We start from the raw sequence: 24540 nt of genomic DNA, 5'->3' as shown, positions 1-24540 counted from the left end.
GGTGCAGGCAGATGTCTTATTTTTTACAAGACTCCTAAGATCCATCAACTGGAGACAAGTGCAAAAATTGATGGGGATTGGGGAAATACACTTACTATAATGAAGAAACAAGGTGTTACTCATTACACAATTTGTAGTCAGAATCTGCAAATCACTCAGATTTACCAGTGGATTCCAATCCAACTTCTGCCTACAACAACTTAAGCACTAGAACCACTATGTAAGGGAAAGTCCTAAATAGCAAAAAAAAAAACATTAAGAAGGATATAAGAAAAAAGAACAAGAACATGATGGCATAGTAAGTTACATTATCCTGAGTCAGATCATAGCTTTCTTATTTCTACCTTGAAGTGCCAGGGACTGAACCTGCAAGGTTCTGCATGCAAAGCATGAGTTCTGCCACTGAACTACAGCTCTTTCCTAAATGAGAGCAGATCATCCATCACCCCAAACTAAATATAAGGACCAACATTCAGTAAGGCATTCTCTCTCTCTCTCTCTCTCTCTCTCTCTCTCTATATATATATATATACACACACACAGTGGTACCTCTGGTTATGAACTTAATTCGTTCCGGAGGTTCGTTCTTAACCTGAGGTACCACTTTAGCTAATGGGGCCTCCTGCTGCCACTGCACTGCTGGAACGTGATTTCTGTTCTCATCCTGAGGTAAAGTTCTTAACCCAAGGTACTACTTCCGGCTTAGCAGCGTCTGTAACCCGAAGTGTTTATAACCCGAGGTGTTTGTAATCCAAGGTACCACTGTATAGTTATAGATACATAGATACAGGTATCTCTTACATTAAGTCTTAAAGTGCCTACAGCTGCATACATCAGGGATAGTCAACCTTTTTATATCTACTGCCCACCAATGCATCTTTCTTAATGGTAAAATTTCCTTACCAGTGCTAGATGGAAGGAGGATTCAGCTTGTGCCGTAGAACCCCCTACTGCCCACCTAGAATCCTGAAATGCCCGCTAGTGGGTGGTAGGGACCAGGTTGACAACCCCTGGTATACATGGTCAAAAATCAGTACGCATGGGAATCTCATGCACCAGCCCACACACAAAAGCACAATTCACCAACCCTAAAGTCAGAACTGAGTAAAGCTGAATTCTGCAAAGTGTATGAGACAAGCAAGTTTAAAAGGTTTTGCAAACATTTACTTCATTTGCAAAATCATTCTGCTACTGTTTGTAGGAGGAAAGGGGAGGAAATGTTACTCTCCTGGAAATTTTACTGAGATTTTACTTTTTTTACTTCGGAGATTTCATTTGCCAAACATTAAAACATTAGAAACCCACATGTTTTTATTATGCTAAGTGTTTTATGCAGTACATTTCCAATGGTTCCATAAAATCTCTCTAACTTTTGCTTCCACAAAAGCAACTTATTGAATTGGTTAAAACCAACCTCCTTCCAATAGCACCAAGTCTATTATGTACCCACATTTCTCTCACTTCACTAAAGTATTGAAAGGCATGTTAAGAAATAACCTACAGGGTAGCCCTTTCAGGAAGTGGGCAGCATGTCTGAATGTTGCCCGAGATTAAATACTTCTCACTGTACAAGCTAGTATGTCAGGATAAGGAGTTCTAGCTTAGGTTGAAATGTATGTGGAAGGTGTATGTGACACACACCCAGGGGGGTGGGGGGTGGGAGGGAGGAAGAGGGAGTGGGAGGGAGAGTTTGAAGAGGGACAGTGGTGTAAATGCTGCACCACTGATATCTCTGAATCAGCAATTTGGCTCTTAAACCTACCTCCCACAGACACTTCTCTTACTTCAAACACTCTCTCTGTTTCCCCTCCCTACCCAGCCATGGGACAGGATAGGGAGTTTCTTGGTGTATGCGTGCACATTTGTACACAGCCTGAAAAACCAAATATAAAGGTTGTATTAATTCTGCAGGGAAAAAAGGAGATCTACATCTGGGCCATCAGATATAAGGCAGTTAGGCACGTAGCTATTATGCCTCCCTAATACCATTCTGCGCCTGCAACAGATAAAGTGCCTTGCATAGTCAAAACAATGAAACAAGCTCCAGCTGCTGAAGTGCTTCTTGGCATAAAGGTGTTGAAGGCACAGAAGTCCCCCCAGGAAAAAGAAGACCACCCCAATAATTGTCTCACAATCTGATGCTACAGTATCCAGTATATGCCAATTTGCTTCTCAAAACATGGATGTTTCTGTTTCAACATGTATAGTATGAAGGTGTTATAAGAATTTTGAGGTCATATCTATATATATATAATAATTGTTCATAAAACATGTACATGAATGTACAGGCACATGTCTGAAGCAGCACAGGAAGACAGGCCTTTCTGACACCATTTTGACTCTCTCTCTGACCAGGTGTTCCTCTGCAAGGAAGAAGTGGGGTGGGGGGAACCTTCTCATTGTCTCAGGAATTAAAGTGATAATCCCTGGCATCCTGATACCTGACTGCCAGACAAAAGGGTGTGATTAACTTGGCTGGGAAACAGGGAAATGTAAATATCTCTCAATTTTGTTGATTAGGTTTTGGGGGGCAGGGGGCAGGGTCCAGACTGCTCAGATTACTGCCACCAGACCTCCCCTTTCATGATGTACCTATGATGAATCTAGGGAGGGGGGTCTTGGGCTACACCCCTTCTGTGACATATGGATGATGCTTCTGGGGGGTGGGCTGAAACCAATTTCAAATTTCTTTTTAAGGGCAAGACATCTTTGTTTGGGGTTCCTTCCTTGTTCTCCTGTGTGAGAGGAAGGACCCTGTTGCAACAGTTAAAATAAAAGTGCCTTGCTTCGTACGTCCTGGTTTGGTCTCTGTTATTTGGTGGGCAGGAGACGCTTAAATTCGTCTGCTTGCCTGGATCCTTGAGCTCTCCCTGGGTCAAGATCCATTTCTCTGGGTTCATAGGAACCAGCTTAAATTTTACAATAATTTGGCGACCACTTCGGGGACCCAGTTTTGCCTTGAGCTCCGGGTTCACTGAGGAAGGGGAGCCCAGCGCGCCCTTGCCTCTTTTGCAGGGGGGTAAACCAACCTCAGGACCCGAGGCACTTGGTAGTAATTGAGAGTCCAAGCGGGACCCCCAGGACGAAGCAACGTTTAAAGGGACAAGGCTGTTTTTTTTTCAGGAACCAGTTGGAAGCTGGAGACAACGGGATTCGACTGAAAGGATCGGTCGTGAGTATTAAAAGGGGACACCTTGGGTGAGCTAAGAACCACAGCAACTAAAAATCTATTTCTCCACTTGGACTATCCTTTTCTACTCTCCTCTTTGGACCTTAGTTGCAGCAAGGCTGCCAGGCACAGTTACAAGGTAGAACTGAGGTCCAGGGCAACAGTCTTTACGTTAAACGCAGAGCTCAGAAAGACTGTCCCAGCTCCCTTCTGCCAAACTGAGCAGAAGTCTGAGCAAACTGTCGCTTTTCTACCAATCTGGGAATCTGGCTATCCCAGCTCTGTTTCCTATTCCTCTGCTCTTAATCTTCGGGTGAAGACGCCCCCCTGCCATGGCGACCTTTGTTAGGTATGACCCATGACCAGAGATTGCAAGTGCGCCCGTTCCTTTCCTACTACTCTGTATCTCTGTATTCCTCAGTTCCGACCTGACATTGCGTAGGCAAGCGTTCAGTAGGATATGAGTCTAGTGTGTAAGAGGCAGGGAAGTTGCTGTGGAACCCTCAGGCAATTGATGACCAGTGGGAGGGTTCCAATAGGGTTTTAGCTGCACCAGGCCGCCTAGTAGTTAGTGCACGCGAACGGCAGGCAGGAACACCACTAGGACGTGGGGGTGAGTCATAGACTCGGGAAGTTAAGAGTGTCCAGGAACAGGGTCGGGGACCCGAACTGCAGTATAAAAAGGCTTAAGTAAAATGGGTGCAACCCACTCTAAGGAATTCCTTTCCCAGACTCCCAACCGAGGCAAAGCACAACTGAGGCTTGGCTCCGGTAAGGACTTTGAGGATGAAAGTCCACTCCAATTCGTTCTCTTAAATTGGCACGAAATCCCCGGGGCGGACAAGCTTGAAGGGAACCAATTGCAAAAACTTTGTAAGAAAAAAACACTGGGTCCGCTTTACTATGGACCACCCAGATGAGGGGAAATGGCTACCAGGAGGTTCCTTTAACATACAGTGAATCTCCGCTTTAAAATTAACCCTGGTGAACTCTGAATGAGAAAAGTTTTGTGAGGAATCCTACAAAGTATGTTATGGTATAAAATTATATATGTTTGCATGTTACATGTTGTCTGTGTTGTCTGTGAAGTGTATGTGCGTCTGATCCTTGTGTCTGCTATAGTTCATTGTTCCCCTTAAAGTAAATGAGAGATATAATCCAGGTTTAGGAAATTAGGGGTTTGTGTAAAATTTGGCCATGACACCCACAGACTGCCTTTTTTAAAGCATGCATAGTTTAAAATAATATAATAATAAGGCAAGCTTGCTTAAATAATCTTATGTAAGGGCTTGATCAACCCAAAAACAATGGCAAATATTTAAAAGAGTGGAGGTAGTGTGTAAAGGTTTGTTTTAAAGAGGCTGTAGAAGGCCATTTTTTCCTCTCCAAAAGTAAAAAGAGGGGGCAGGATGAAGGAAAATAAGAGTAGTAAGTTTGAAAATGCTTGCTCAATGCTTTGAAAATATTTTGAAACTTGAAAATGTTCACTTCATGAGGTGTGCAAATGTTTGTTATTGAGAGAGGCTCTAAAAGGGAGTCTTCCTCCAAGTGACTAGAGGAATATTGACTAAAGGAAAATTGAACAGCTATTCCTATAAAGGTGAATTGTTTGTCAAAAGTAGAGCTTCCTTAGCCAGGAATTGTCTATCTGAGTCTAGTTTTAACTTCAATTGTGTTGGGCTCCTGATATCACCTCTTAAGGAAAAAAACTCATCTGCTAAAGGGTTCTATATAAAGTTGGTATTTTCATTCAAATCTTGTGAATCCTGTATCTTAGAGGGTTAGACTAAATGACCTCAGGGTCCCTTCTAACCCCCATTTTAGAGCTATGTGAAAGGCAATGTGTCTGATGTGGTGATGGGTTGAAATTCAGCCCAGCTCTGCTTTCTGGCAAGGAAAGATTATTGGTTTTCAGAGTTGGAACAAGAGTGTAATTGTTGTTTTTGTGGAGTGATTATATAAGTTTTTATCACTTTCTCTATTAAGGGTTAAAGTTTAAGCACATATGAAAGTCTTGAACATTTCCCAATCTTTCTCTAGAGAGTAAAAGTGGGGTGTATGTGCATACCTACCCCTTTCTGTACAGAAAGGGGGAGCGGGAAGGGAAAAGGGAGATTGTAACCTTGAAAATGTTTGTTTGTGAACTCATAATATTTAAGGTCTGTGTCACAAGGGAGCCATGTGCTCTGTATGTAATGTTTCACCATGTGACTATGGAATATGGTGTTCCTTCTAGGGAAATGTTATTAAAAGTAGAGGATCCATAGCCAGCAAATGTCTATCTGAGTCACTTTAACCTTGATTCAAATGGACAGAATGGTTTTAGTAAGGAAGTAAATTCCCTCTTAAACTGTTTATCCAATCTTAAGGTTTGCTAAAGGCTTCTATATAACGTTGGTACTTTTAATCTTCCCCTTCCTTATTTTTCCCTTAGTACACACATGTGCTTCCGTGATAGGGCATAGCCTGTGTTTCCTTCCCAGTCAGGCGTCTGTACTCAAATGTATGTGTATCCTAAGGGCAGTGATAGTGTTGAGATCCCCATATTTCAGAAGGGGTGGACTAGATTACTCAAGATCCCTTCCAACCCTTTCCAAACTTGCAAAAAGGAGGGAGAGAAAATGTGTTTGTAAGCACTGAAAAGTGAGTTTCTGTGTAAAATCTAACCCTATTTTAAAATCTACTCTTTCCCCTTCCCTTCCTTTATTCAGATGGTAATTTTGTCAAGAGGTGCAGCACTTTAAAAAATGGTACAATAGACTGCCGAATCATGAACTCTGTACATGCACAGAGGCTATGTCAGCTTGAAGAGGAAAATAGAGGAGAAAAATGAGGTTTTAACTAAGGGGCGAAAAGGTTATAATCTGCTCATGAAATATTATTCAAATTTCTTAATGTAAAGCTTTGAACCACTGAGGGAAAACAACCTCATGTGTGTTACTGGTCCATCAAGGTTAAGTGGTTGCCAAGTTCCAAAAATCTTAACATGCCAGATTCTTTCCACAGGTATAAATAGCAGAGTACTACTATAAGTCTGTCTCTTGAGTAGTTTATAAATTAATTAAGAGGTTCAAGGTTATGCTTTGCACATGAAACTTAAATTTAAATTTCCTTATGTAAAAATAAATAGATAAAGAACCATTGAGAACCATCAACTGTTTAGAAGCTGCCAATTCCAGTTCAACATGCAAAACTCTGTACATTTTAGGAACATTTCCTGACTGATTTTCACATGAAATAATTTTCCCTTTCCAGCAGAATACTGAGATTCAGGGTGTGGAGAAATTCTTTCAGAACCTTAATGCAAAATTATCTCCCAATGGGGGGGGGGGGGACGCCACCTAAACAAGCCCCTCCACACTTGGAAATTCATAGAAAATTGCTGTCTACCAGTTGACAGACTATGCAAACAAAAGGCTCCATTTCTTTCCTAGCAGGTACTCAGGATGGATACTTATCTCCCATTTGCATTTCACCCCGAAGCATTACCCTATGTTAATATAACCCTCCCTTTTCTAATGTAGCAATGATTGAGTGTTTTGCCAATTCTTTTCTTCCACAGCAAAAAAAAAAAAAAAAAAAAAAAAAAAAAGTGAGGAGTGAGGAGATACAAACAGTAATTTCATTTCTCTTTGGCGCTTCTCTTTAGCTTATAAATAATCTGCTTCCATTTATTATATCAGTTTTTCCATTATGTCTATGAAATTATTCTAACAATAACCAGGTAAAAATTGTTGTGTGAGTGGTAATCTAAATTTTATTTTGTTTTATTTTTGTATCTTTTTTTTTTTGGTATTTCTACTTTTTCTTTCTGTACATACAAATGTAGCATCTAAGTCATTCTTTCCTGTAAATAATAATAATAATAATCCCTTTCAAACAAGATACATGAACCTCAAAGAGAATTCAGAACCACATAAGGAAAATGTTAATAACTTATCGATTGTGTCCTAATTAACAAAATTTTTGTCCTTTGTTTCCTCCACAGCCAAACTAGGTGAAGTAAATTAAACTGACTGAGTAGACAATAACAGCAGTAATTAAATAACTATGATCTTATATTATTTGCAGCTCCCCAAGAAGAAATTTCTAGAATATTCTCCCCTTTCTTGACTATTTATCACTATTATTTTTTAACTAATTATATCTTCAGGCCCCAACCCCCTGCAGGCCTATTTTCAAAAGGATGTTTTACAGGAAACCAAATTGACATTTTATCTCTTTGATCACAACCTAAGAAGGAGGACCTAGAAAGCTATAACGTTTCAGCAAGGTTTAGAAGTGCTGTTATAGAAGTACTGTTAACTTCCTCCCAGTGACTCGAAGGCAGACAAGAAAACCCCCTTGTTGGAGATACATGCAAAAGCAGCAAGAATTATCTCAAGTTCACCTGATTGCCTCAAGATATACAAATGGCGTATAATTAATAATTTGAAGGTTTTGTGCATTATGTGTTATATAGGAATACTGAAATGTGTCAAATGACTTTGGGACAAAGGGGGAAAGTGAATTGCAAGGACATTCTCTCTCCTTGACCTCAAGACTCTGTGCCCTAGGATTTAAAAGCAGCCGGAATTGTCTCAAGATCATGATGGCCTCAAGACATACAACTGATATATAATTATTAGGTCTTATGTTGCGTGATATTCGACAGAAACATTGAACTATGTCTGACAGTATGTTATTTCCACAAGGAGGGGGAGGTGAACCAATTTTGTGTTTAATTGTTGGGTTTTTTTTTAAAAAAAAAAATGTATAGTGTCCCAATGTTTTTTTTTTTTTGTATTATTGCCATGCATTGTATGCCTTTTAAAGGATCAGGATATTGCATAGTTCAGTATTTAGATTAGATCAACTTATGACCACATTTTCTTGTCCCACCTGGCACTCTGCAGTGTGCCAACCTTCTCTACACATTTTTTAAATTTGTTTTTACTCATTTTACCAAGAATAAGCTCCAAGATCCATGAAACACCAGATAAATGAAGGTATTTATGTCTTGATTTAACAGGAATGATCCCTTTTAGAGTTAAATTTGACTAATTTGGACATGTTTTATGGGGCTGTATAAATTTTAATTTGGCTTCAGTTCTAATTGGGCAAGTGTATCCAAGGTGCAAGTAGCTTTCTTCCTTTAAGAGCAACTGGGCAACTCCCTACAGTGCAAGGCCAGAGCCTATAATAAAGGCCCATAGAAAGCCCAAGGCAAAGGCATCTCTCTCATGACATGTCCAAACCTGTGGCAGCTATGGTGAGTGCCAGGCGACATGGTCAATATGAAAGCCCTAAGGGGATTCACCAGGGATTGTTGCTGTTGTGCCACGTTGGAGGTGTGCAACCAGAGGAGAGCTAGCTTTTGACACCTGAGAACACACAAAAGGGTAAACAAGCAAACTGCACTTTCCAGTCAATATTGGTGGACCATCCTGTTAAGTGTAATACATAGACCATTTTTGAGAAATGCTTCTCCCAAAGTACTAAAACAACACATCTGGTTATTCTTTTGTGGGGCAACAATTTTTAAGAAAAATTATAGCCCCAAATGGGGAATTGTTATAAGAATTTTGAGGTCATATCTATATATATATAATAATTGTTCATAAAACATGTACATGAATGTACAGGCACATGTCTGAAGCAGCACAGGAAGACAGGCCTTTCTGACACCATTTTGACTCTCTCTCTGACCAGGTGTTCCTCTGCAAGGAAGAAGTGGGGTGGGGGGAACCTTCTCATTGTCTCAGGAATTAAAGTGATAATCCCTGGCATCCTGATACCTGACTGCCAGACAAAAGGGTGTGATTAACTTGGCTGGGAAACAGGGAAATGTAAATATCTCTCAATTTTGTTGATTAGGTTTTGGGGGGCAGGGGGCAGGGTCCAGACTGCTCAGATTACTGCCACCAGACCTCCCCTTTCATGATGTACCTATGATGAATCTAGGGAGGGGGGTCTTGGGCTACACCCCTTCTGTGACATATGGATGATGCTTCTGGGGGGTGGGCTGAAACCAATTTCAAATTTCTTTTTAAGGGCAAGACATCTTTGTTTGGGGTTCCTTCCTTGTTCTCCTGTGTGAGAGGAAGGACCCTGTTGCAACAGTTAAAATAAAAGTGCCTTGCTTCGTACGTCCTGGTTTGGTCTCTGTTATTTGGTGGGCAGGAGACGCTTAAATTCGTCTGCTTGCCTGGATCCTTGAGCTCTCCCTGGGTCAAGATCCATTTCTCTGGGTTCATAGGAACCAGCTTAAATTTTACAATAAAGGTGATCATTAGGTTGCCTTTAAGATGCCTAATAAAGCTATATGTGACTAAACTTAAAAACAAACAGCAATTTGCAGGGTGGGCCAAGGCGGAGGCACTCTGGGTCATACAGACCTTTTAAAGATGAGTCACAGTTTTAGGACAAACAGTGGTAAAGATTTATCCTTCCTCCTTCCCACCCCTCAGCCACAAAATAAGATTGTGCAACTCTTTTAAAAACTTTAGCCTACATTGAACAGAAGCTGTCAATACCATCCTATTTCTTATAAAGAAATGTTTGGACATTCTTAATTGCAAATCTTCTCCCTTAAATATTAAAAACATTTTACTTTAGAAAACCAGGTCTTGCTTTTATACTACAGTACAAGCAAACTAAGGATTTGGTGGGAAAAACTGATCCTAGGTATCTAATTATAATGAATAAGTGATACAAGCTAGGATTTCAAGCCTGGCTCACCCACCATCTGCTAAAACACAGTCTTCCTCCTCCCCTTCTTTCCCCTTTCCAATAATAAATTCTTTCCAAATTCATGGAGGCACAATGCTTTTGTCACTTCTGGTTGAATGACACTTTTGCTTGCACAAAATTATAAACAAAATATGCAGGATCTAAAGGTCCTATGTAACTGAGTTCCTGTGGCAACTACATATCTGTTATTTGCCTCCCGCTGCCTTATTCTTGTTTGTTCCTTCAGTCACTCTGATCCCGTCCTAACAGTGTCCTAGCAATAAAGTGACCAAATGCTTTTCATTATCTTCAGTTAAGCTCTCATCAAAGGCCAAAATCCAGTGCTTAGTTATGCTTACACTGAAGTTCCAAGCATTTCAAGGAGACAAGTGTACCAGAATACAAGGGTGCAGTTTTCAGCATGTGAATTCGCCTAGTTAACTAGTTACAATGGACTCCTAATGTAGATAAACAATTTGTTTTTGTTTTTCTTAAGCAGCAAAAAAGTATTGACTTAACATGTAATGATGCTGTTTCCAGCAACATGCTACATTTCCCAGTAATTAGCAACATCAGTACAGTGGTACCTCGGGTTAAGAACTTAATTCGTTCTGGAGGTCCGTTCTTAACCTGAAACTGTTCTTAACCTGAGGTACCACTTTAGCTAATGGGGCCTCCCGCCGCCGCCGCCACGCAATTTCTGTTCTCATCCTGAAGCAAAGTTATTAACCCGAGGTACTATTTCTTGGTTACTGGAGTCTGTAACCTGAAGCGTCTGTAACCTGAAGCGTTTGTAACCCGAGGTACCACTGTAAAAGTTAACAGGTTCTGTACTTTGCTTTGGTAAAGGAGATACAACAAAGAAGTATAATGAGTTTAAAGAAAGTTGCAAACAACATGCCTGAACACCAACTAGAAAAATATCAGAAATGCAACACAACCACTAAATAGGCATTGGAATGTTTAATATTGTTACAAGTTTTCCTGTTATGTTCCATATCTACAACTTTTTTCTTTTAAAGTCAAGAATCAATTCACTTTCACATTAGTGAGCAAACCTATTCTGTTTCACAGGAAGGTTCTTAAATTGCAGGTGAAGAGATATACTGTGATTGCAGGTACAAGTTCAAGCTAAGTATTCAGATTCAGAGTCATTCAAACAATACAATATAATTTATCTGAACATTTTTACCCTGTTCTGCAGCAAAAATGGCTCCCAGAGTAACTAATACAGTAGATCACTAACAAGGAAGGTTCTTCCCTCAGGCTTATTATCTAAAAAGACATGACACAAAAGGAAAATGGATCGGGGCATGAGGATATAAGCAAACTCAGTTACAAGCACTTCTAATGAAGGGAGCAAAAGTTTCTGGTCTTCCAGCTGTGCAGATGGAAAAGCCCCACACCGCTTCTATATGACAACCTGATATAACAGCTGCTTAAGGTATTCTTCCCCTCCTGTACTCACTTCTCAGCTTTCCAAATCACTGTGTGCTGGGGTGTCAAAACTGGCAAACAGCAAGTTAAGCAATTCCTACTAGCCAAGATTACAAATCACAATCAAACTGTGAATAGTAATTTGGCAAACCAGAAAGTGATCTGTTGAGACCAGGGGGAGGGGAACATGCATGGCTCATGTAAAAGCCAGAGCTCATGTAAGGGAAAATATATTAGATGAATTGTGTGATATTTCATGTAAATTGTGAACTTGGTAACGCACCTGGCTGGCCTCCATTCTTTCTTCCAATATTTCCAAATTTTAGCATTCTTGTACTTTTAGATTTTTTAAAAATAACATCTTTATTGCTTATATATTTAAAAGATGTTGTTACACATAAACAAAGGAGGAGTATATGAACATATTTTAAGCACATTAGTTGGGGAAAGTGATCTATACCAAAAGCAAACATTTTGAAGGGTTGCTATACAGTATTTGAAAACCTTACATCAGTGAAGCTTAAATAAATTTAAATCACTTCAGCTTGGACCAAAGGATCTAACTTAACTCTAGCAGCTGCTTGTATTACATAAAACCTGCTTTCAATGGGGACAATTTGGAGTGGAGAAATATTAGACCAAGGAGAGGGTCTTTAACCTTTTCCCTGCCTGATGCTTTTCCAGCTCCACCCCAGAACACCTCAGTGACATTCTAAAAGCTAAATATTCCTTCCAGGGATAAATATGTATATGGAACTGGGGGGAGGGGAATTAAGCAGATAGAAAAGGTTAGAAACCTCCTCTCCTACTCCCAAAATGGATTTTCTGTGACACAAGTGGTTGGTGTTTTATGTTACACTCACTTGTGAATAATGTTTAGTTAAGTCTATAAGAAGTCACCTTCAATTTATCACAAAATTATATGGTACTACTTCCCTAGTTTCAGTCATTCAGAGATGTGAATCAACCCTTTCAACTTTTCCCATTCACAAAATTGATGGAGGAGGAGCAGAGTAATAACCTCAACAGAAGAGGAACTGTTTTCAAGCTTTTTATGTGGATCAAGGTAAAATGGGAACTTGAGGCTTTTGCAATCACTGTAAGTAGAGGGGCCCTGGCTTCTAACAATGAAACTTCAGACGTTCAACAGTTCTTGTGTTAACAATTTGAATTATAAGCACTTTCAAGTTTTATTTTCAGAAATCTTATGAAACTTTTTGAGCTTTGCTGTAAGAGCAGTAATCGGTTTCAAGAGGGAAATAAAACTGCATATGCTATTTCAAGACCATACACAAACTGATGAGAAAATATGGAGTTCAACAAAAGTGACCAGAAACTCAAACCTTGCTGTAGAGTTTTTAACAGAAATGCACACACTCTAAGCTACCTGTCTCAACAAGAATGGTATGATGCTTCAGAGTGTGAGGTCACAGTTCCCCCGCCCTATCTCATACACCTGAGTCACTACTTAGATTTTACCTACAAGTCAAATTTTTCTAATAAAAAAAGAATTACGGTATTTAAATTTTTTGAAAAATACTGTCACATTCGAGAAAGCACCAGAAAAATAAATGTGACTACATCAATCATGTTTCATGGCTGACTTTTATCACAGGGTACTGAAGTTAATTCTACACCTCCAAGGTCAAACTGGGATCATTAGTAAGCTACAGAATGCATAAACAATGTTGTACCTGCCCCACCCTCGAAGGAACTCAAGCAAAGTTGTGCATGGGACAGGCATGCTGTTGAGTTCTGCAATTTTTGCTCTTGCTGGTGAATTGAGAGAATGTAGCAGCCCTAAAAGGGAGAAGTCACCTATTGTGGAACTCTAACATTTCATTATTTTGCTTGGCATCCCAACCCGCTCTACTATTCTACTGAGGAGATGCTTCAAATCTCTACTTGTAGGAGTTCAAAAGCTCATTACTATTTTCAGCTAGCAAGGCATTTCTTTTAACTCTGAAACCAGGGCTTTGTCTGAATCTACTGATTGGCTATGTAATAGTCAGATGAAAATAACGAATGATCTGGCCACATTCCAGCACAAAGTCAATGAGCTTAAGCACTCTCAAACTCTCTGCTGGATTGTGCCCCCTGCCTCTAGCAAAACCTCTTCCTTATATACACTTTAAAAGAATTTTTCAACCAAGTACTCACTAACTTGAAATCTACCTAGCAGACTCAGCTACTACGGTATTACCAACAATTGAATTTTCTTAACCACTTCCATATTTTAAAGATTATCAGGAACAAAGATTCATATAAAGAAGTACATATACAAACATGATTAGCCATATGCAAACTGCTGTCAGGCATGTTTTTTTAAAAAAACTTAACTTGCAATCATCTTGGTTATGCTTCAGTTGTAGCAGCAACAGGCAAAAGTTTTTAACAGATGTTGAAAAACTGATGAAAGTGTCCAAAGTTTAAAACTGGTAGTATGATCAGAGCTGGAGGGTAAGTCCTCCCCCCTACATTGGTGTTCTTTTGGAATTATATTGAGCAAAGTACAATCCAAGTTTGAAAAAGTCAAGAGAAGGCCAAATTCAGTACATTTCTTTACCACTTCTGTTTCTAATTAAATGGAGTTTAACATACAAGAGGAAGATACTTCAAGTATACTGTCATTCACTGGTTTAGAAGAGCAGTTAAACAACTTGGATTTAACCACAGCAAAAAGAGGGGCAAAGAGAAAAGTATACCAAAGCAAATAACAAACTTTTCAAAACCCCAAGCAATGCTAACAGACTGACTTGTCTTTTATATAATCTTTTCCCAATAGGAGACTCGCCAAAGAATCTAAACTCATGCAATTTCTTAAAGCCTCTGAATATATTCAGATTGATTTAAGGGGTACCTAGAAGCCCTGATTCAGCATTTCAGACAGTTTACCAGAGTCCAGTGCATTCTTTGCATGTCTATGTATCAAGTGATACAGGTATAATTTTCAAAGTAACAAAAGCAGGATACCTATTACAGTACTCAACTGTGTTATATTGGATTTTAAAAATACTATTTGCACAAATAATTAGCTACAATGACTGAATAGCCACTCTGCATTAAAACAGTATTTAGCTTAAGATTTAAAGTGGAACACAGCTGACTTCCACTTTTTCCTCCAGAAAAAAGCTAAAAAACAAACTATAAACTAAACTATGTTTCAGTGTATCTGAAGAAGTGTGCATGCACACGAAAGCTCATACCAAAATAAAAACTTAGTTGGTCTTTAAGGTGCTACTGAAGGAATTTTTTAATTTTGTATAAACTAAGACTAAGTCTGTAGACATGTTATTAGGTTTTAAAAGAAAGGGTTTGATAAAGGCACTATGACACTATTGCAGCTGTAAGATTCTAGCTGAAGTAATCTAGAATGTTTACAACTGTCACAATACTGTACTAAAAGCCTTCTCATGTCTTCCATTCTGCATCGCTACATTCTAAGGAGCTATTACCAGGGTATCCCAGCCGAAGTGTCTGTGATGCACAACTAAATCAAGCCTCCTTAAAAAATTGTCACTGAACTCACAAGACAAATGAGAAAACCATTGTTAAAGCTGCAATTTTATGTACACATACTAGGAAACAAGCGCACTGAACTCCATTTACTTTCTGTAAAATACGGTATGACAAGAACTGTGCTGTATGTCTTCCAAATTAGCATCTACATTAAAAAGTATGCCAGGTTAACTATCAGAATTAACTACACCTCAAATACACCTACACACACCTCTCTCTTTGGAACAAAACCTGCAACCTCTTCACAAAACTACATTTCCCAGAAATCTTTGCAAGGGAAACCACAACTGTTAACCCCCTGTTAAACATCAGATTACCGGTATGTGTATAATGCAGTTATGAAAACAGTGACTTTTAAAAAATTACATAAGATTGCTATACATGAATAAAATATATCACTTTATTCTGCACATCTCAAGGTAAACTGCAGTCTTAATGTGGCTTTAAGCTGGACTTCAGTGTAGAGGGAGCAAGGGTAATTGTGGCTGGAAGTAGCAGGTTTTGTTCCACAGAACCTCAGAGAGCAGGTTCCTCCCTCAAAAGGTACCCACAACCATGCACCAGGGGATAAATCCCAATCCATTCATAAAATATAAAGTAGTCATATTCCAAATAAATTATTGTTATTTAGATGAACTGATGTCTATGTTTTATTAGAATGTTGAAAAAGGAGTGTGGCAGTGACCCCAAAGTTGGTAATTAAGACAAGTATGAGTACAATTTACTGCTTCTCAGTTATTCTGTGATTATTTTACTACCCCATACTCATAATGACAATTGAACAAAAAAAGCAGTCAATACATGTTTTCAGATTAAAAGATAGGAAACACTTGGGCCTGAATTGTGCTTGCAGAACACTCCTTATGTGATGCTGCCAGTGAAAATAGTGATTTACAACAATATATTGAAATTATACATGCATTAATTTGTATGAGTGATTGAAAAAATACAAACCTTTCCTTGCAGAGTTGCACTTCAAACCATCTGATCTGCTGAAGTCTATGCTCACATACACTCCACTTTCCAGATTCAAAGTACCATTTGGGAGGTGGCAGTTTGGTGAACTAGGGCTCTCCTCACAGTTTAGAGAATTATCTTGTAAATTTAGAGCTATATAGTTCAAGCCATTCTGAAATCCAATTGAAGTATCTCTGGACATCTTGCTTTCATGGCCATCTGAAATGTGTTCTTCAGGTTTCAACCACACATTGTCAAAAGAGGCAGAGCTGTGCCTTTTGCTACTATCAGTAAAGAAAGAAGAAGAAGTGGTAACAGTGCCAGTGGAAGAAAATGTTTCAGAGCTATGCCTTCTCCTTCCCTGTGGATCAGCACGAATAACTTTAGGTACTACTGGCAGATCAGGACTAGGAACAGAGAACTCACTGCTACCAGCATATTGGTCAACAATGCACAGTCTATTAACAATTGAAGGAGGACTATCAATCTTTAAGCCATTTTTGCTTTCGGTGGTAAATGGTCCAGGTGGCATTGCTGCCATGTTGAAGGTCATTTCTGTATAGTCATCAATCCTACCACTTCCTTTGCTAACACAAGCAGTACCAAATGAGAGCCTAGCATAATCTGAGTCAGGTGGATTTCTGGGAATACTAGAACTTGCATAAATTGAAATATCTGTCAAGGAGTTGGATAGTTCTTTAGCAGCCTTTGGTGACTGAACATCAAGATCAACACTCATGTAGTCAGAAAGTGGTGACTGCCTATGGTCACTACTGGAGCCAAGAGATGATGGTGATCCTTCTGCAGATAAAGAATAAGGTGTATTACTTGCCTTTTCACCGAAGTCGATATTTATATATTCACCAGGACTAGATGGCTCAAGTGGAATTGTACGATCATACATTCTTGGTATAGTGTTACTACCTCTAGTGCCTAATGGAAGTCTTGTAGGCCTGGTAATTCTGTTCTGTTCAAGTCCTTCATCTGAAGCTTTCAGCATAGATTTGGAATGGCCATTAGCCAGAACATCATTACTGATATTGTTGTCATTTTCAGCTCCACTATACAATAATTTTCCTGGTGATGACATTGGAACATATTCATCATGCTCACCATTTTCTCCTGACAGAGTCTTAAAGCTTCGTGGGAGAGAGAAATATGAGCTAAAGTTTTTGGAACTGGTATGCATATAATTTGAATCACTAGGTTGCTTTGGAGCAGCTGAGTTTCCAGGTGACATATCCATATACTCATTGTTTGCCAACTTCTCATTGCCACTTTTACTGAAGCCAGTTAAAGGACTACGTACAGGTGAAGAGATAGCCCTAGGAAACATCATCATATATCCTTTGCAGTCAGCCTGCGATGATGGCCAGGAACTGTTTATCTGCTTTGGAACAGACACACTTTTAGGAGTCATTGGCAGATAATCACTGTTGCTTGCAAAAGAAGATGCAACTCCTGGCATCATTGGCATGTATCCATCATCTCTGGCTTTATTCCTGCTTTGATTGCATACAGAATCAAGGGCAGATTCCCCATACACTGGTTCAGGGTTATTTTTGAATTTTGGCGATTCAGAAAAAGGCAGGCGTCCATGGCTTCCTGAAGAAACTTCATCTAACGAAGTTGCTGTTTGGGTTGTTTTCTGCTGTGCTGGTATAGAAGCAGGCTTAGTTAGAGAGTAAGTTCTTTTTCTGAAGCATTTTTCAGCCTCCCGGTAATCGTCTCTTGAACTATTATTATCCATTTGCTGCTTGCTCATAGACATGTATTCATTTAAACAATTTTCTTCTCTGATTGGAGGTGTATTGCCCAAGGAATCTGGGGTATTACTCCTCACACGGAAGTACCTGAAGTCGCCAGGGCTGGAACCATATTCATCGGAAGAAATGAAACCTCCATCACTTGGGGACCCACAGACGGATGAACTGGAAGGCCTGATGAAGGTATCGGAAGCTGAACCATGGCCACTACTTGAAGAAACACTGATGGGACTAGTAGTGGAAGGGAAATGAGACACTGGCAGAGATGCAGACCTGGTGTGATAAGATGCACTAAATGCTGCTCTAACATATCGTCCACTTCCTTCTTGACGCCCCAAATTCATCCTTGCAGTATTCAGATGAATCAAACTTCCAGTAACTGACCTAAATGGTCTGGTCATTGTCCCCTCCCCTTCACTGGAAGTTCTGAAACGGTAAGAGCTACTACTCTTGGTGGTTGGAGGGGTCCCCCCAGTAACACTTTCAGTTCTGGATCTTCTTTGTAAGCCAGTCTGGCTAGGTGGCAGGTTACCCAGGTGCCTCCTAGTACTGATGAAGGAAATGGGGTTGGTGCTGCTACCACCACCGGAAGACTGGCTCTTACTGCGAGGTCTAAACTCAGAGAAGGCTTTCAAAGCTTTCATGGTTTCTAGGAAGGTTTCATGCATATTCTGGGCCACCACTGAATCATCCACTTGCATCCAAAGCTCACCTGGTCCAATGGAGGCTGATCTGCCCACCTCAATGAAAAAGAAATTTTCTGAATGCCCACACCGCCGAATGTTCATTAGCTGTAAGTGGACAGAGGGCACCTCGCTATTCAGCTTAACAAGGTGGATGGCCTTGGTGGAAAGACACAACCTGTACACCCCAGTCAAATTCTTTGTCTGACCCAGTCCCTTGGGTTTCACGTTTACTTGCCAAACTTCTTTGAAGACGGTCCCTGGCCGAAGAGCAGTCCCGTAATGCTCGTCGTCGTCATCCAGCTGCGGATCAGCCTGGTCTTCCTGCTCCAAGAACCCTCTCTTGCTTTGGCTCATGAGCTCACTGATTGCCTGGTACCAGCCCTCCTGCTCGGTCTCGTTTTCGGCAACCATTGCAAAGTACTCATCCTTGGTGTACAGGGCGATGATGTGCTTGTGCTTGGCATCTGCCCTCCGGCTAACCGTGAAGCACTGGTACAGAGGAATCACCCGCTTCGGGGGTGGGCAGCAGAGGGCTGCGCTCCCACTAGCCGCCGCTGCCGCCGCCGCCCTCATGCTGCTCTTGAACTTCTTCTCGCTGTCGTAGTACTCCAGCCTGGCCGGGGCCAGGTGGCTCTCCACCCGCAGCACGAAGTACCTCTTGTGGCCATGCTTCTGCTTCCTTAGGTAGCCGCATTTCCTCACGTCGTCCCCGAAGGCGGCAGCGGACGCCGCCGGTGGGGCAGCTGCCCGGCTGGAGGGCGCCGATGGGCCGGCTCGCGATGAGGCCACGGCGCCCCCTCGCCCCGCGCCGGCGTTGCCCCCGGTCGCCGAGGCGTCCTCCTCCTGGACGAGGCAGAGGGAGCTGCTGGGGGATCTCCTCAGAAGAAGCATCAGATGGTGCGCGGGCTGCGCGGGCGGCGGGCAAGGGGCGCCTTCCATCAGCTCCTGGTCCTCCTCGGTGGTAGCAGCAGCAGTAGTACCAGTAGCAGCAGTAGCGGCAAGCCTGGACGCGCTGGCCCGCTGGTTGTGGCTGAAGCCGCCTCCGCCGCCTGGTGCTCCAGCGGCGATGCCCGCAGCCCGGTCTCTCGCCTCCAGCACGGTGCAGCCGCCTTCTCCGCCGAGCATCCCGCTCGCCATTTTAAGGGGCCAGGGCAGGGTCCGGACCGCCGAGCCAGGCGGCGCCGCGCTTGTGCAGCGAGGGGGGGAGGGCGGGAGCGCGAGGGGGGTGGAAGAGCCGCCCTCCTCAGAGGCGAAGGGTCTCCAGGGCCCGGCTGGACATGGGTGGCCACAGTCAGCGTCCACACCGGCCGTTCCCCGCAGGGGGAGGCGCGAAGCGTGCGCCCACCCGCTCACTCGCTGCCAGCCGTTCGGAGCGCGCAGGGCTCCCCGTCCACTCGCCCCGCTCTGCCTCACTCGCTCGCTCTCCACACAGGCAAGCAGCCGCGGCGGCACCACGGCGAAAACATCACGTGACCCCGCCTCCTTCGGGAGGGAGGGAGTGGAGCAGCTTTTTTAAAAAAAGAAAAAGAAGCAAAAAAAAACCGCTCCAGCGAGAGGCGGTGCTTCGTTCAGCGCGGGGGCGGGGCTGTGTGTGTGTGTCTGGTGGTCCGGAGAGCAAAGTTCTGAGAATGGGGGAGCCGGTGGGCGAGGAACCAATCGGAGATGAAGTCCGCTTCGCAAGTAGTCCAATCCGCAGTCACCGCCACGCACACCCCACTCCCGGTCGGCGGATTCTGTGCGTGCGCGTGCCTTTCAGAATGATAGGCGGGAGGCGGGACAAATGAGAGGCGAAGGTAATTAATAGCGGGCGGCTGGGATGTGTTTGTGTGTGAGAAGGTGGGAGGGGGAAAGGGAGAAAAGAAGGGAGAAGTGGGAGGCGGGCTCTGGGAGTCGTCCAATCAACGCCTCACACACTGAAACATACGCCGGGTGGAGGCGGGGACCCTTCAATGCCTGCGTGTACAGAGGAATGAGTGAAAAACAACACATACACAGAAAAGGCCACAAGGGATGAAGATGAGTAGCACCGAAATCTACCAATCAGTCCTCGTGGCTTCCACGAGTTGCCCAATCAGCGTTAAAGAAATGAAGGTTCACTTTCTTATACTGCTGCTATTCTTTTTTTTTCCCCAGGCCCTCCTGTAATCCCCCTCCTCCCTTACGACCGCACTCCCCGCCCCATACAGGTTTGATGACCTGAGAGGCGTCGTGGTTGGCCAGAGGAAGAGCCAATCGGAGAGCGCGAGAGCCGAGGGGAGGTGGAGGGGTGGAGCCGCTGAGGAAGTAAACAACTCGTCAGCGCGCGGGCGACCGTTGGAGGAGAAGGAGGGATGTGTGCAAAATTAACCGTCCCAGCTGCCGCTGCTGTGGAGGCGCGGAGGGAGAGGCGCGTCCACGTTGCCCGGAGCGCCGCGGGCTCTCCGAACCGCTCCCGCCCGCTACAGCCACGCCCCTCGTGCCGCAGGGGGGGGGGTGTTGGGGAATGGGGTCCACTGCTATCCCCGAAATTAGCGGCTGTAGTTAAGCACTTGTATCCGATGGTGTTCCCTCATAAACAGCAAGCGCGCATTTCCTTCGCAGTTGATACCTAAATGGGGAGGGACGATTTACCTCAAGGGGGAGAGAAGGGAGGGGATTTCTCTCTTCACACAGCAGGAAATTTACATCAGGTGGGGCAATACTGTACTGTACCTTTTTTGCACACGGAAAGTAAAGGTAAAGGGACCTCTGACCATTAGGTCCAGTCGTGACCGACCCTGGGGTTACGGCGCTTATCTTGCATTATTGGCCGAGGGAGCCGGCGTACAGCTTCCAGTTCATGTGGCCAGCATGACAAAACCGCTTCTGGCGAACCAGAGCAGCGCACGGAAACGCCATTTGTCTTCCCACTGTAGCGGTACCTATTTATCTACTTGCACATTGACATGCTTTCGAACTGCTAGGTTGGCAGGAGCTGGGACCGAACAAGGGGAGCTCACCCCATTGCAGGGATTCGAACCAACAACCTTCTGATCGGCAAGCCCTAGGCCAGGGGTAGGCAACCTAAGGCCCGTGGGCCGGATGTGGCCCAATCGCCTTCTCAATCCGGCCCAAGGACGGTCCGGGAATCAGCGTGTTTTTACATGAGTAAAATGTGTCCTTTTATTTAAAATGCATCTCTGGGTTATTTGTGGGGCCTTCCTGGTGTTTTTACATGAGTAGAATGTGTGCTTTTATTTAAAACTAGCTGACCCGGCCACGCGTTGCTGTGGTTCTTTCCTGTGACCCCCCCCCACCCTGTCACGATCCATGACGTATCCTGCCCCTCCTCCCTCCACCCCGGCTCATCCCTGTGTTTCGGTAGGATACTCTGTTGTCCCTGGGGAGTGTTGGCCCCTCCCCCCTGTATTTCCATACCTTGGCCCCCACCCTCGAAAAGGAACTGTTAGGTTCTGGGTTCTATTTCCCAGCATGCACTTTTGTCTGAACCCTCTGTTGTTCCTGGGGAGTGTTGGCCCCTACCCCTGGTATCTTCCTACATTGCCCCCCATCCTTGGAGAAAGAGCTGTCAGTTTGTGGGTTCCATTTCCCAGTATTTACTTTTGACTGAGCCCTCTGTTGTCCCCTTCCCCCCTGAATCTCCATGTATTGGTCCATGCGCACGTATCGTGAACATTTCTATATATTTAGATTAAGGATTGGGGGTGATGATGTGCCCTGGGACCCAGAGAACTACTTAAAGAATCCCAACCCGGGGAGGGGGGGGCAAATAGCGAAGCCCCACAGCCCTGTAGCAACAGACAGGCCCAGATAGGAGGGGGGTCATATGGGGCACTTGGCGCGGGCCTCCGAATCTAAAGGGGGCCTTGGTCAGCATATTCACAATCATTACAATGAAAAAAGTAACAAAAGGGTTAAAAACAGGGCCACATTATGTACCTGGCCCGGGCCCTGTAAGGGCCTGGCAACAGAAGGCGCGTTCTAAAATGTCAACAGAAGGCGCGGTGGTTTTTTAATAAAAAAAAGACACAGAGGCTTACAATCAGTTGTTTCTCCTAAAATAAGACATACCCATAAAATAAGACATATTTATTTTTGTCTTGTGGATTTTTTGGGGGTAGTGGTGCTAAATGGTAAAGTAAAAACCCCTTGCAGTGTAGGGGCCTACATAAATCAAAGGCCTTGCTGCGGCCTGTGGCAACCCCCCCCGGCAGGCCCTGACCTCCACTTGGCAATGTGTGTGGGGGTGTTTAGTGATGGTGAGAGGGAATGGTTTTAAGGATGTTGGTGGTGAGGGTCGGTGGTTGTTGGTTATAAGGCAACCAAGATGGCGGAAAGTGTATATGTGGGCATGGGGGGGTATTTTGAGAGGGAATGGAGCAGAGGGAGGTGGTGGAGATTTTTGTAGGAAGGTGGTTAGGAGGGGAGGAAATATTTGGAAAGTGTATATGTGGGTTTTGGGGTATTTGAGAGAGGGAAGGGGTCGTAGGACGCTGCTGGAAAGGAGGGAATAGTATATGAGGGCCTGTGCGGGCGTGTGTTTGTGAGTCGGAAAGTCTCGGAGGACGGTGAGAGTGAACGGATCGAAGGAATGTGGTTAGGAGGGTAGGAAGATGGATGGGAGTGTTTCTGATGGGGTTTGGGCGGGTGATTGTGAGAGGGAAAGGATTGGAGAAGGGTGAGAAGGGACGGAGAGGAGGACGCTGATGGAGAGTATTGAAGGACGGTTAAGAGTGCAGGAAGATGGCGGAAAGCGTCTGAGGGGGTTTTTGGGGGGGGTTGTTTTTGTGAGAGGGAAAGGATCGGAGAAGGGTGAGAGGGAATGGATTGGAGGTCGTTGCTTAGGAGGTTATTTAGAGGTTTGAAAGTGTTTTAGGGCTTGGAGGTTTGTGAGTGGGAACGGATCAGAGGACGCTGCTGAATAAATTTGGTGGGTTTTGAAAATGGCAGAAAGCGTCTGTAACGGCCTGACGAGAGTGTGATTTTGAGTAGGAAAGGTTCGGAAGAGGGTGTTGCAGATTTTCGGAGGATGTAGGTTAGGAGGGGTGGAAGATGGACGGAATAGTATTGGAGGGGCTGTGGGGGGGTGTGTTTCTGAGAGGGAAAGGATTGGGGGACGGTGATAGTGAACGGATCGGAGGACGCTGCTGGAGAATTTTGGAAGGTGTTGTTAATGAGGGTTGCAAAATGGCGGAAAGCGTCTCTAACGGCTTGTGGGGTTTATGATTTTGATAGGGAAAGGGTCAGAGGACGGTGTTGCAGAGGTTCGGATGACGTTGTTTAGGAGGGGAGGAAGACGGAGGGAAAATGATCTGAGGGCCTGTGAGAGTGATCGGATCGGAGGATGATGGAGAGCACTGTAGGAGGATGTTTCGGAGGGCAGCAAGCTGTAGGAAGCAGTTTGTGAGGGCTTGCGGGGAGGTGTATTTGTGAGTGGGAAAGGATCGGAGGATGCTGAGAGGGAAAGGGTCACAGGACGTGCTGGAGAGGGTTTTTGGACGGTGGTTAGGAAGGGAGCAAGGTTGCTGAAAGAGTATCTGAGTGTCTGTGGGAGGATGTGAGTTTGAGTGGGAATGGATCAGAGGTTGGAAGATTGAGGGACTGTGAGAGGGAAAGGTATACTTTTAGGTTGTTAGGAGGTCCAGACGCTGGTGTTGGGTATATCCGAGGAGGTCCTAGATACCTCTGACAGATGGAAATCCAGTGGCAGCCTGTCAGGGGCCCAAAACAAAGTCCTAGATAAAATGGCTGGCTTGGTGTGTTTCAGTTGCTTGGTTGATGATGATGTCATTCGGTTTGTGGGTGTGGCTTAGATGTCTCAGGAAGGGAGGGGGTGGAGGAGGGTACTACGCCACTTGAGGGCGCTGTTTGAGTTGGTGGAAAAGCATTTCTGTACCTGCGCAGGTGTGTGATTTGAGGGATTTTTGCCCCCAACAATGATCTAGGAGTGGCCTGGATCGTTGTGTCCAAATTTCAGGACGATCGGTCAAGCGGTTACGGAGAAAAGTGGAACCCCGGATTTCACGATTTTTACATTTTTATATATATAGATGCATCTCTGGGATTTTTTGTGGGGCATAGGAATTTGTTCATCCCCCCCCCCCAAAAAATATATAGTCCGACCCACCACATGGTCTGATGGACGGAGGACCTGCCCATGGCTGAAAAAGGTTGCTGACCCCTGCCCTAGGCTCTGTGGTTTAACCCACAGCACCACCCGGCAAGTAGAGGGGAGTAAATTTGGCTCAAGTGGGGCAATATCTGCCTTCATGCAGCAGGTAGGTGGGAGTAAAATTTTACCTCGGGATGGGGGATT

The 24540-nt window shown here is 43.7% G+C and overlaps 1 protein-coding gene across 1 annotated transcript in view; it reads right to left on the bottom strand.

Moving 5' to 3' along the window:
- IRS4 (insulin receptor substrate 4) overlaps positions 1-19705 on the bottom strand; it is a 32921-nt gene extending 13216 nt beyond the window's left edge. The window contains exon 1 of the mRNA XM_060270454.1: positions 15791-19705. Within this exon, the coding sequence (XP_060126437.1) occupies positions 15791-19382 (3592 nt within the window). The 5' untranslated portion in view covers positions 19383-19705. The remainder of the gene's footprint in view (positions 1-15790) is intronic.
- Between the last annotated feature and the right edge of the window lie 4835 nt (positions 19706-24540).

Source organism: Zootoca vivipara, chromosome Z (assembly GCF_963506605.1).
Source record: "Zootoca vivipara chromosome Z, rZooViv1.1, whole genome shotgun sequence".
NCBI lineage: Eukaryota > Metazoa > Chordata > Lepidosauria > Squamata > Lacertidae > Zootoca > Zootoca vivipara.
This window is presented reverse-complemented; position numbering and strand designations above follow the sequence as displayed.